Source organism: Dasypus novemcinctus, chromosome X, assembly GCF_030445035.2.
Source record: "Dasypus novemcinctus isolate mDasNov1 chromosome X, mDasNov1.1.hap2, whole genome shotgun sequence".
NCBI classification, from domain to species: Eukaryota; Metazoa; Chordata; class Mammalia; order Cingulata; family Dasypodidae; genus Dasypus; species Dasypus novemcinctus.
In genome coordinates, this window is record NC_080704.1 from 185,477,222 (window position 1) to 185,489,357 (window position 12,136).

Genomic DNA, 12,136 nt, shown 5'->3' on the forward strand with positions numbered 1-12,136 from the left:
GCAACCTCTGCCGCAAAATGGCAGGGACGGGCTCCCGCCGCCGCTGCGGAGAGCAGAGGCGCTTTCTCTTTGTCCTCAAACGCTGGCGGCAGCCGGGCCCCGGAGCTGGCTGGGTTGGCGGGGCTCCCGGGGAGAGCTGCAGCGCGCTCGGCCCTGAGCACTTAGCACGGAGTTCAGCCCGCCTCGGCCAGCGTGAACTTGGATTTCTGCGCATTCCCCAAGCCTGGGGGGAGCGGTCCCTGCCTCGGTGGCCGCGCCCGCGGTGCCCCTCTGCGTGTCTGCGGCCCCGGCGGCAGTCTTCCCTCCGGTCCGCAGGCTCGGCGGTGGCCCCGCAGCGGAGGGCCCCCCGGGGGCCCCCTTTTCACACTGAGCGCTCCCGGGCCGGGCGGGAAAGAGCCAACGTCCCCCGGCTGGCCTGGGCGCGCGACCCCCAGGCCCGGCGCTCACCGGCTCCAGCCGACGCGGGCAGGGGTGGGCGGGCCGCGCGGCGCAGCGCGGACGACCCCACCCAGCAGTCCAGGGACCTGGCGCCCCCGCTCCGCGCGCCCGGCGCGCTCCCCGGCGCTGGCGCGCGCCCCCGCCCCACCCTCTCGGGGCCGCGCCCTGCGGCGGCGGCGGGGCCCCGCCCCCCGGCCCGCCCCCGCCCCGAGGCCTCCCCGGCGGGCGCGCTCGCGCTAACGGTGCCGGCTCGGGCCCCTCCGCCCGCTCCCAGCCATGGTGGCCTGGCGCTCGGCCGTCCTCGCCTGTCTTGCTTTCTCCTTGGCTGCCCTGGTCGAGAGAGGTAAGGAGGGCGGGGGGCGCGGGACCACGCCCAGGGGCCAGCGGGGCGGGGGCGGGGATGCGGCGCCCCGGCGGCCGGGGGGGTCTCTCTGCGCATGAGCGGCCCGGCCCCCGGCCCCCGGCCTGCGGCCGAGACTGCTGGCGGGCGGGGCTGTGCGGGGCGGAGGGCGGGGGTCCGAGCCCCGAGCCCGCCGGGACTGACCCCGCCGCAGGCCGGTGTGGCCGGAGAAGGGTCGGGCCCCCTCTGGTTGCTGGGCTAGAAACAGCAGAATGATTTTGTCCCCTCACCCCCTCCCCCAAATCCTGAGCTAGCAGGTGTCGCCACCCGTCACCACAGCTGTCCCCAGGAGAGTTTGCGTTTGGGAAACCTTGAAGAGAACACGCGTTCCCTAGCGCAGGGCTGCTCAGAATTTGCCGCGAGGCCACCTGCAGCAGAAGGACCTGGCGACCTTCTGGCCGGATTCCCAGCCCCCTTTCTGAGAAGGGCGGGGGCCACGGGGCGGTCGCGGTGGTGGTGGCAGAGGTGGTGATGTGGAGGTCTAATCAAGTCCTTCTGGTGTCCCCTCGAGTTTTCGAGCCTGTGGTCATATTTTGCCAGGGAGGAGAGAAATTCCGCTGAATCAAGGCACCAAGTTTCCTTCACCCAAGTGTGTCCAGGGACCAGCTGCATCGGGGACCTTGTTAGAAATGCAGGCTCTCAGGCCCCGCCCCAGACCACTGAGTCCGGTTTTGCATTTCAGCAAGATCTCTGGGGAATTCGTTGGCACTTTCAGGTTCAAGAAGCATTTTCTTAGAATAAATGCCGCCTGCGGTTAAAAATAGAATTTCGAACGTGTACCGACAGAATCCTCTCACTTATTTATATCCCATCTACACATCTGAAAAAGGGTTTAAGGAAAACACTGCAATTGAACACAGAATTGTGCTCTGAGCTTCTTGCCAGGAAGGCAAACTCAGCTAGAGAAAAACATGAGCTCAGCTGCCCTAGCACCAACTTCTACTAAGATTTATCATACACATAAGGCCCTCTAAAAAACAGTGGATAAGAGTTTACATTGTAGTTTACACTCTCCCCCAGTACATTCAGTGTGTTATGGCAGGATATATAATGTCCAGCATCTGTCCCTGCAGTACCACCCAGGACAACTTCAAGTCCTGAAAATGCCCCCACATCATATCTCTTCTTCCCTCTCCCTGCCCTCACCAACTACCGTGGCCACTGTCTCCACATCAGTGCTACAGTTTCTTCTATTACTAGTCACAGTAGTTCTACAGTAGAATATCAGTAAGTCCACTCTAATTCATATTTTATTCCTCCAACCTGTGGACCCTGGGATGGTGATGTCCACTCCTCCTCTATATTGAGAGGGGGCTTAGATTCCACATGGATAATGGATGGGATTCTCTTGCTTGCAGTTGTAGGTACTCTTGGCTCCCTAATGTGGTGGTTGACCATCTTCACCTCCCTGTAAACTATTATCCATGTGGTGCAGCAGTGCTCCAAAATGTATTCACCAAATGCAATGAATGTGCCACAATGATGAAGGAGGTTGTTGATGTGGGAGGAGTAGGGTGGGGTTGGGGTGGGGTAGGGGGGTATATGGGAACCTCTTATATTTTTTAATGTCACATTTTGTGTGATATATGTATCTTCAAAAAATACAATTTAAAAAATTGATGGGGTGGGGGGATGGGTAGTGGGATATATGGGAACCTCTTATGTTTTTTAATGTAATGTTTTGTGTGCTCTATTAACTTTTTAAAAAAGACAGTTAAAGAAAACATATTAGCCAAAAAAACAAACAAACTAACAATGGACAGTTTTGCAGAAGATGTGCAAATGTTTTTCTCGCTGCCAACCCTCATGGAGTTGACACAAGAAGAGCCATTCAACATGTTACGAACAGGCCAGATTCTGTCCTAGGCCCTGATGATGCAGCGGTGAACAAAACTCAGACCCTGTCCTCATGGGGCTGAATTCCCAGTGGAGAGAGAAAAGTACAAACATCAAATATATAAAATATTAATATAATTTTAATTTTCCTTATGGAGCATTTATGGGATAAAGCAAACTCATTTGATTGACTTACATCTAATGACATGGAAAATTTGAAAGTGGAAGCACAAAAAAGTTAAAGTGATACTCTGAGGGATATCAATGATCAAGTCTCACATTTTCACTGCTTGTTTAGGAGGTGGTAGGGGAAACTGAGAACCAATGTGCCCATTTTCTGTATGAAGAAACAAAGGCACAGAGAGGTGGAATAATTGCCTAAGGTTTCACAGCGATTAAGTGGCAGAACTAGGATTGAATCCCAGGCGGGTCTGACCCCAGAGTCCTTGCCTTTGAACGCGAGGCAAAATGCCTTAGACCTGTAGGCTGCCCCACTTACACTATAAGTGGTATTAGGAAAGTAAGTTCTCGGAACTTCAACTTGCTCATCTGAATAATGTCTCGCTCCCATCCCTTGAGTGCTTGCTGTGGGCCAGGACCTTCTTGAGTATTCGTTCTAATTCCAACAGTTGTGCAGATTTACCCCTATGTTCCAGACAAGGGGCCTGTAGTCACATCGTGGGGAGGGGTTAGAGCCAAGATTTGCCCCCAAAAAGAGTGTTACCCATTCATCTTTTGTGTTTGTTTTAATTAAGAAAGCTGAACTAGAAGGAGCTTCTGCTTCAAGTTAAGGACCCAGTTTTCAGGATCTTGTGTTCAAAATAAGGTAACAGACTGGCCTTTTGAACTGGTAGATTCCTGGGACCAGGGCAGCCACAGTTTCTGTGCAGCAATCCGCGCTGGGTCTGCCTGAGAGCCACTCTATTCCTGGTCCTGGTCCTCAGTACACAGAAGGACAGTGACACATGGCTTGGAAAATCCCTCCAGATTCTGGCAAGAAGAGACAGACTTCAGATTCCCGAGAGTGTATAGGGTTGTTAACAAGTCATTCTTGTTCTAATTATGGATGGGTTTTTAGTCCTCTGTGTATCTTACTAGTTTTGAACAATTCTCAGAAGACAGCTATGCCGCCTGTATGTGCCTACAGAGATGGGCAGCTGTTCTTTTGAACAGCTGGGAGAAGAGTGGGGAGTAATCAGAACGAGGGCTCTATTTGTGGAATGCCTTCAAGGAGCCAGGCCCCCTGGGCTTCACACGCATTTGTCCCTCATCACAACCCTGAAAGTTGGTTGGCTGGCACTGACCCATTCTGTTTCCTCATGTGCATGATGGCCCTTGGTGTACAACCTTGGAGAGTAACTGGATGGTAAGCCATACCTCAGATGAAAAAGGTGTGGCCCAGAGAGGTTTGGTGATTTACCCCCAGTCACATTTAGTCTGGCCCAAAAGTGGAATTTTACTCAGGTTTATATGAATAACCAAAGCAGGGGCCTACAGGAACCAGCAGATCACAGAAATGTGAGAAGTGAGCCAGGAATAAGTGGGGTGAGCATGTTGGAACACTAGCCAGTGCCTGCTCCCTTAAAGAGAGGTAATCCAGCCGATGGATGAAGCGTTCCTGGGGCCCCAGGCTTGTCTCTTAAACTGTGCCTCAGTTTCCTCATCTGTAAAATGGGGACAATGACACCACCGCCTCATGGGGTTGTTAATAGGATTACCCGAGTACAGACATGTAAAGCACTTAGCACAGTACCTGGCACCTTGACCTGTTGTAGTATTGGTGATCAGTATCCAAATTATCCACGATCTCCCAGGCCACATTTCAAAAAACTGCAAGGCTTGGCAACATGCTAAGTGAAAGAAGCCAGGCACAAAAGGCCACATATTGTGTGATTGCTTGTCTATGAAATGCCTACGTCAGGCAAATTCATAGAGACAGAAAGTAGAATGTGGGTGCCGGGGCCTGGGGGCGGGAGGCACAGGAGTCACCGCAAATGGTACAAGGTTTCTTTCTGGAGTGATGAAAATGTTCTGGAACTGGATGGGGGGGATGGTCACACAAGTCTGTGAATATACTAAAAACTACGGAATTGTGTATGTTGGAAGGATGAATTCTCTGGTATTTGAATTATATCAATAAAAAAATATGCACTGTACAGGCCAAGCTTGAACAAATGTGGGAGGGGGTAGCCTGTGTGACCTCACGAGACAGGGGGTGGCTCTCGGGGGCCTTGGGTTTGGTCAAGATGGGGTGAGAACTGAGCAGCTCCAAGTCTTGGGCTGCTGGGACCAGGCAGAAGCCCTGGGGGCCACAGGGACACCTGCAGGGTGGGCCCCAAGCTGCTGAACCCTTCCTACCTGCATTCCACACTACTCCGTGGGAAGGGGACAGGGCTGAGTGTGCAGAGAGAGTTGGCATCCTGGGGGAAAGGGGGACAACAAGCACCAATTGTCGCACTGGATGGAAAGAAGGGCTGGGAACTGTTTGCCTTCCAGTGTCACCTGCTTTGATTGGTTTTCAGCCTCTTCCTTGCTGTCATTGGTCACAGCCCCGCCTCTCTGTTGCCTTGGCAACCAGGTAACTGGTTTGGTTTGTTTAAAAGCCGCAGAAACCACAGAAGAGTTGGTGTCACCGGGTTTGTGGAAGGGGCTGTGGAAGGGCCTGTAGCTGCCTCCACTGTAGATGCTGGTGGAGAGGCCCATTTGGGCTAGGAGGGGGTGGGTGGCCGGTGTGGGCTCTCTTGTTTTCAGGGAGGCCTTCCAGATAGGCTGACTTTCCTGCTCTGGTTTTCCCCACCCCACCTGGTGTTTGTTTTCCTGCTGCATGCCAATTCTTGGTCCATACTTTCTTGGCTGCTCCTCTGCTGCTCAGGGCTCACCGGGAAGGCCTGGCCATGGCCCTCAGAGAGCCAATGCTTTGCATCGAAACACTTAAAGGTATCCTAAATGTAGACTAGGAGCAGTGCATGTAGGTGTTCCACATGGGAGAGGGTGGGAAACTGGGGGAGGCAGAATGATGGCTTCCCAAGATGTCCCCATCCTAATGCTGGAGCCTTTGACTATGTGAGGTGACCCAGCAAAGGGGGACTCAAGTAGGAGGTGAAATTCAGGTTGCTAATGAGATGACATTGAGATGGGGAGATTGCCCTGGATTATTGGGCTGGGCCCAGTGCAAGCACAAGGGTCCTTAAAAATGGAGAGGGAAGGCACAAGAGAGGTCCATGTCAGAGCAGTGCCTCGGGAGGACTGGCCGGGCCATGGGGCTTGGCAGAGGGCGGATGGGGCCTCCAGCTGCTGGCAAAGGGGAGAGAAGGGCTTCTTCCCGAGAGGCTCCCGGACGGAAGGCACCTGCCCACACATCGATTGGATCTCAACAAGACCCCTGTCAGACTTCTGACCCACCCGTACTGTAGAATGATACACTTGCGTTGTTTTACGCTGTTACTTTTGCGGCCACTTGTTACAGCAGCGGTAGAAAGAAGTAGCACACTATCTAAGGGCTAGATATTAGTTTTCACTCTTTGAAAAAACTGGTTTGAGATTTTTTTTTACCTTGTTCAATTTCACCATTTAAATCAATCTCCGAGAGACGCAAGGTTCTGGATTTTCAAATAAACGTGCAGAAACCTGGGTTGCAGTGAGGTTCTGGGCACCGCAGTGGACCTGTAGAAGCTCCGCTGAGGGTCCCGTTGGCACAGCCCGGGCTGGACAGTCAGGGAGAGTTTCGGATCTGCCCACACCAGGCCCTCCCACAGGCCCGAGGGGGAGGATCAGGGCAGGAATGGCGCGGACCCTGCCCCAGCTTCACCCCTTGTGGAGCTCTGCTTTTATTAGCTATTAGCTTCTCCTGAGCTTCGAGAACCTGCTGTCGTGGAACCCCACTGCTCAGAGGCCCTTGCTCAGTGAACATGTTTAAAGGAGAGGCTCGGCCACACCTGGCCGCATTCCTAGGTGACTACCTTGGGCAGGATTTTCCAAACCCAAGGTGGTACCCTCTGCAGGAAGTAGTGCTGCAGTGCAGACATCGTTCCCACCGAAACAATGCCCCATTCTGATGGGGTTCGTTGTGTTTTTTTTTAAATTAATAGTTAATAATTTATTTTAAAATACAATGGGGAAAAATCACAAACTCACCACCAGGGATAGTATAGCAATCATTGTGTAGGATAAGGCTAAAGTAGGTAGGACAAGATTTAAGTTTTTTAAGAAAAGTAGTTGCTTTAAAAGGAAATGTTGAGTAAATTGAGCAAAAGTTTGTGCAAATAATATACCCAAAGGACCCCGGTTTTGGGACACAGTGTGGTGATAGGAAGTAAGGACTGGGGACTCTAACTGTAGCATCTGGGAAGGCTGCTAGCATTTCTGGATGCAGAAGGGGGATGCAGCCATGGATGGAGACTCAAAGACTCTCCTGGAAAGAGAGGAAGTTTTAATTTATCATTTTTTCTTTTATGGTTAACACTTTCTGTGCCCTATCTGAAAATTCTTTGCTTAATACTTCAAGATTGTGAAGCTATTCTTGTATGTTTTCTTCTAGACACTTTAGAGTTTTAGCATTTATATTTAGATTCATGATTTATTTTGTGTTTTTATTTTTTAATTTATTTTTTTACATGTTCATGTTATATTTGCTGCAGCTGATGTACAGATATTGAAACATACCTTTCAAACATGGTTCCATTTGGGTTTACATTTTGGTTTATATTTTACACTATACAACTGTCTAAATTTTTGGTTATCTTATGTTTTACATTATGGTTTACAATTTAGACTGTAGACTTTTATACATTTTTGGTGTAATTTAACATGTCCTATATCCATCATTGCATGATCTTGTGGAACACTTCCATTGCCCCACAGTTACACTGATTCCATCTATTCAATACCTCTCTCCCCTTCCCCTCAGGGCACACAGTAACAATCAGTCTTCATTACTTGAAGGACCATATTCACAGATACTTGCAATAATGTTGAGGGCTTGAAATACTCCACTGCCCTAACCCATTGGGAGTCACCAATTCTCTCAAGAGACACAATTCCTTCTGTTTGAGAACATGAATCCTCTCCAGGATGTGGGTATACCTTCACACTTATTGTGTGGGTCTCCACCCAATGATATAACCCACTATGACAAAATGAGCACCCACACAGTCCCCAGAAGCCTGCCCTGTGTCAGATGCCCCCCCTTAAGCATCTTAATCAGGTAATCTTCCTTATTATATTTTCTAATGTTTTCTTTTTTTAAATTCATTTTTAAAAAATATTACATTAAAAAAATATGAGGTCCCCATTTACCCCCACCACCCCCACCACCACTCCCCCCACAGCAACACTCTCCCCCATCATCATGACACCTCCATTGCATTTGGTGAGTACATCTCTGGGCACCGCTGCACCTCATGGTCAATGGTCCACATCATAGCCCATACTCTCCACGTTCCATCCAGTGGGCCATGGGAGGATCAACAATGTCCGGTAATTGTCCCTGCCGCACCACCCAGGACAATACCAAGTCCCAAAAAATGCCTCCACATCTCATCTCTTCCGTTTTTTTTGTACTGGATACATATCATTTTTTTGAATCATACAATATGTTACACAATGTATTTAGTTCAAAGTAATGCAGTCATAGATTATTTGTCCTCTTGTGTTTGACTTGCTTTACTCAACATAATGTCCTCCAGGTTCATCCATGTTGTCATATGCTTTATGACTTTATTTCTTCTTACAGCTGCGTAATATTCCATCATGTGACTACACCACAGTTTATCCATTCATCAGTTGATGGACACCTGAATTGTTTCCAACTTTTGGCAATCTTGAATAATGCCACTATGAACTAAGGTGTGCAGATGTCTATTCGTGTCACTGCTCTCAGTTCTTCTGGGTAGTGGTATTGCAGGGTCCCATGGCAAGTCTGTATTCAACTTCTTTAGGAGCTGCCAAACAGTCCTCCACAGTGACTGGACCATTCTACATTCTGACGGGGTTCATTTTTACCTTTTTCTCTTTATGGCTACACACCTTCCGGGCTCCATTATTTTCTGGTGGCAATTACCTCATTTGCACCAAGGGGCTGCTGATCTCTACTTTGTCACCTCTCAGAGTTATTGGAGGAGTAGCCACCTAACTGCTAATGCAAATAAGCAGAGTGTTGTCAAGGGCCTGGAGGGGAAGGTGAAAGGAAGTGGGTTCCTCTGGAAGGAAGCCACAGACATAAGGGCTGTCTTCCCTCACCTTCCTTGCTTTGGTTCTGATGAGAAGGCAGGGGCTGATGGTAAATACAAACCTGTACTTGGCCAGACCATATATGTCCCTCCACTGTTAAGCACTCCCTCCTCAGGGAAGCTCCCCTCCACACCCCGCTCCCCTGCCCCGGGCTGCATCCCAAGTCCTTTTCCTCTCTACCTGGCTTCCCAGCTGCTTTCACCCCATCTCTCGGCTTCAGGTCCCATGCACCACTTCTGTCTGTTGATAGCCCAGCTCTGAGTGCACCTGGTCGCCACATCTCTGTGTGTGGGCTGATGCCCTGCTGGCAGCTAGGATATCGCAATATTTCCATTTCAGTTGTCCTCCACTCCTTCACAACTGAATCCCGGCCCCTCCCTCTGGAGCCCTGGGCCTCCCCATAACCTGAGCACAAAACTATTTTAAAATATTTTGAATACTACCCCTGTTACTAGGCATCTCTGAGGGACGCTGTTTGAACCCAAGCTTCTGCCCCTCCCCCAGACTGCTTCCCCTCAGTCCCTGGCCTCTCCTCTTTCTAGGAGCTTCTAGTCAGATAAGGCAACAAATATGAGGGCGGTGCAGGCAGTGCAACAGCAGGGAGGCCCATGTGGCTAGAGCAGAGGGACTTGGAGGCCATGGGAAGGTCTGGGTTGAAGTCGCAGAGATGCACTCAAACACAGTAATTGATGAAAGTCTAATCAAGGGACTCTTCACAAGACAAAGCAACAAGAGATGGTGAAGGCCATTGGCAAGCAACATCAGGAGGAAGTCGGGGAAAAATCTCATTTACAATAGAGACAAAAAGAATCAAATATTTAGGAATAACCTTAACCAAGGACGCAAAGCACTTGTAGTCAGAAAACTAAATGCATTGCTAGGGAAGTGGACGTAGCTCAAGTGATAGGGCTTCTCCCTACCATATGGGAGGACCCAGGTTTGATCTCTGGAGCCTCGTGGTGAAAAAGAAGAAAAGGCATGCCTGCATGGTGATCCAGTGCCCACGTGACAAGCCAGTGCCCGCACAACAAGCCAGTGCCTGCACGGCAAGCCAGTGCCCACGTGGCGAGCTGAATGCCCACACAGTGAGCCAGTGGCCACGCAAGTGAGTCATGCAGCAAGATAATGACACACAGAAGAGAGACAAAGGGGAGAGTCAAGGTGAAGCGCAGCAGAAACCAGGAACTGAAGTGGTGCAGGTGACAGGGAACCTCTCTCCACATGAGAGGTCCCCAGGATCGAATCGAGTCCTAGAGGAGAAAAAATGAGAATAAAAGACCAAAAAAGAGAAATAGATATAGACAGCAAAAATAGCAGGACAGGGGGGAGTGGGAGTAGGAGGGGGAAAATAAAAAGTAAATAAATCTTTAAAAAATAAATAAAATGCATTGCTAAAAGAAATCAAAGAACACCTAAATAAATGGAAGAACATTCCATCTTCCAGGATTGGAAGACTAATTATCATTAAAAGATGTCAATTCTACCCAAATTGATATACAGATTCAATGCAATCCTGATAAAAATTCCAGCAGCCTGTTTTAATGAAATGGAAAACCCAATTATAAAATTTATTAGGAAGGTATCAGGCTCAAAATAGCCAGAAACATCTTAAGGAGGAAGAGCAAAATTGGAGGACTTTCACTTCCCGACATATTACCTAGCTATAGTGGTAAAAACAGCCAGGCATAAAGATACACATGTAACCATTGGAACTGAACTATTGGTTCAGAACCAGACACATCTATGGTCAAGTGATTTTTTACAAGGCTGTCAAACTCACACAACTGTGTCAGAACAGTCTAGTCAGCAAACGGTGCTGGGAGAACTGGATATCCATATACAAAAGAAAGAAAGAGGACCTCTACCTCACACCTTATATAACAATTAATTCAAAATGGATCAAAGACCTATATATAAAAGTGAGAACTATAAAGCTCCCAGAAGAAAATGTAGGGAAGCATCTTCAAGACCTGGTGGTAGGTGGTGGTTTCTTAAACCTTATAGCAAAAGCACGAGCAATGAAAGAAAACATGCATAAATGGAGCCTCCTCAAACACTTTTCTGATTCAAAGGACTTTTTCAAGAAGGTGAAAAGGCAACTTACTCAATGGGAGAAAGTATTTGGAAACTACATGTCCAATAAGAGCTTGATTTCCATGCTATATAAAGAGATCATACAATTCAACAATACAAGAGCAAGCAATCCAATTCAAAAATGGGCAAAAGACTTGAGTAGACATTTCTCCCAAGAGGAGATACAAATGATGAAAAAGCACATGAAACAATATTCAATATCACTACCTGTTAGGGAAACACAAATCAAAAGTACAATGGGAGATGATAATCTCACACCTCATAGAATGGCCATTATTTTAAAAAAATAACCATAAAACAACAGGTGCTGGAGAGGATGTGGAGAAATAGGAAAACTTCATCCCTATTGGTGGGTCTGTAAATGGTGCAGCTTATGTGGAAGAAAGTTTGACAGTTCCTCAGGAAGCTGAATATAGAACTGCCGTATGATCCGGCAATCCTGCTACTAGGAGTATATTCAGAAGAACTGAAAGCAGGTTGTGACCAGACATTTGCACACTGATGTTCATAATGGCATTATTCACAATTGCCAAAAGTTGGAAACAACCCATGTCCATCAACCAATGAATGGATGAACAAAATATGGTATGTGCGTATGATGGAATATTATGGTGCTGTGTAAGAAGAAATGAAATTGGGATACATATGATAACATGGATGAACCTTGAAGACAGTATGCTGAGTGAAATAAGTCAGATACAAAAGGACAAATACTGTATGGTCTCACTAATACGAACTAAATATGAGGAATAAACACATGGAGTTAAAACCTAGACTGTAGGTTACTAGGAGATAGGATGAAGACTGAGAAGTGGTACTGATGTTAAATGGGTGTAGAATTTTCAATTAACTGTACTATAAAAGTGTGGAAATGGATAGAGTTGATGGTAACACATTATAGTTAGTATAACTAACATGGCTGGTTATGAGTGGGATTGTGGCTGAAAGAGGTAGTCTAGGGATGTAAATGTCAGTTGAAAGAAAGTTAGGGAATAATCTAGAGACTGAATAACACAGTGAACCCAGAGGTGGATGAGGATTGTGGTTAAAAATACAAACACAAGAATGTTCTTCTATGAACTAGAACAAATGTACATTACAATTACAAGGTGGTAAGAATATAGATGCATGGAAAAATAC

The 12,136-nt window shown here is 48.1% G+C and overlaps 1 protein-coding gene across 4 annotated transcripts in view; it reads left to right on the forward strand.

The window, feature by feature from the left end:
* Positions 1–631: 631 nt before the first annotated feature.
* Positions 632–12,136, forward strand: part of CD99L2 (CD99 molecule like 2) — a 134,010-nt gene continuing 122,505 nt past the window's right edge. For 3 of the 4 annotated variants that reach the window (XM_058291423.2, XM_058291424.2, XM_058291425.2), the window contains exon 1: positions 641–781. In XM_058291423.2, coding sequence (XP_058147406.1) covers positions 715–781 — 67 coding nt within the window. In that variant the 5' untranslated portion in view covers positions 641–714. Of the gene's footprint in view, positions 782–12,136 lie in introns of all 4 variants that reach the window. The other variant, XM_058291422.2, reaches the window with a different exon arrangement.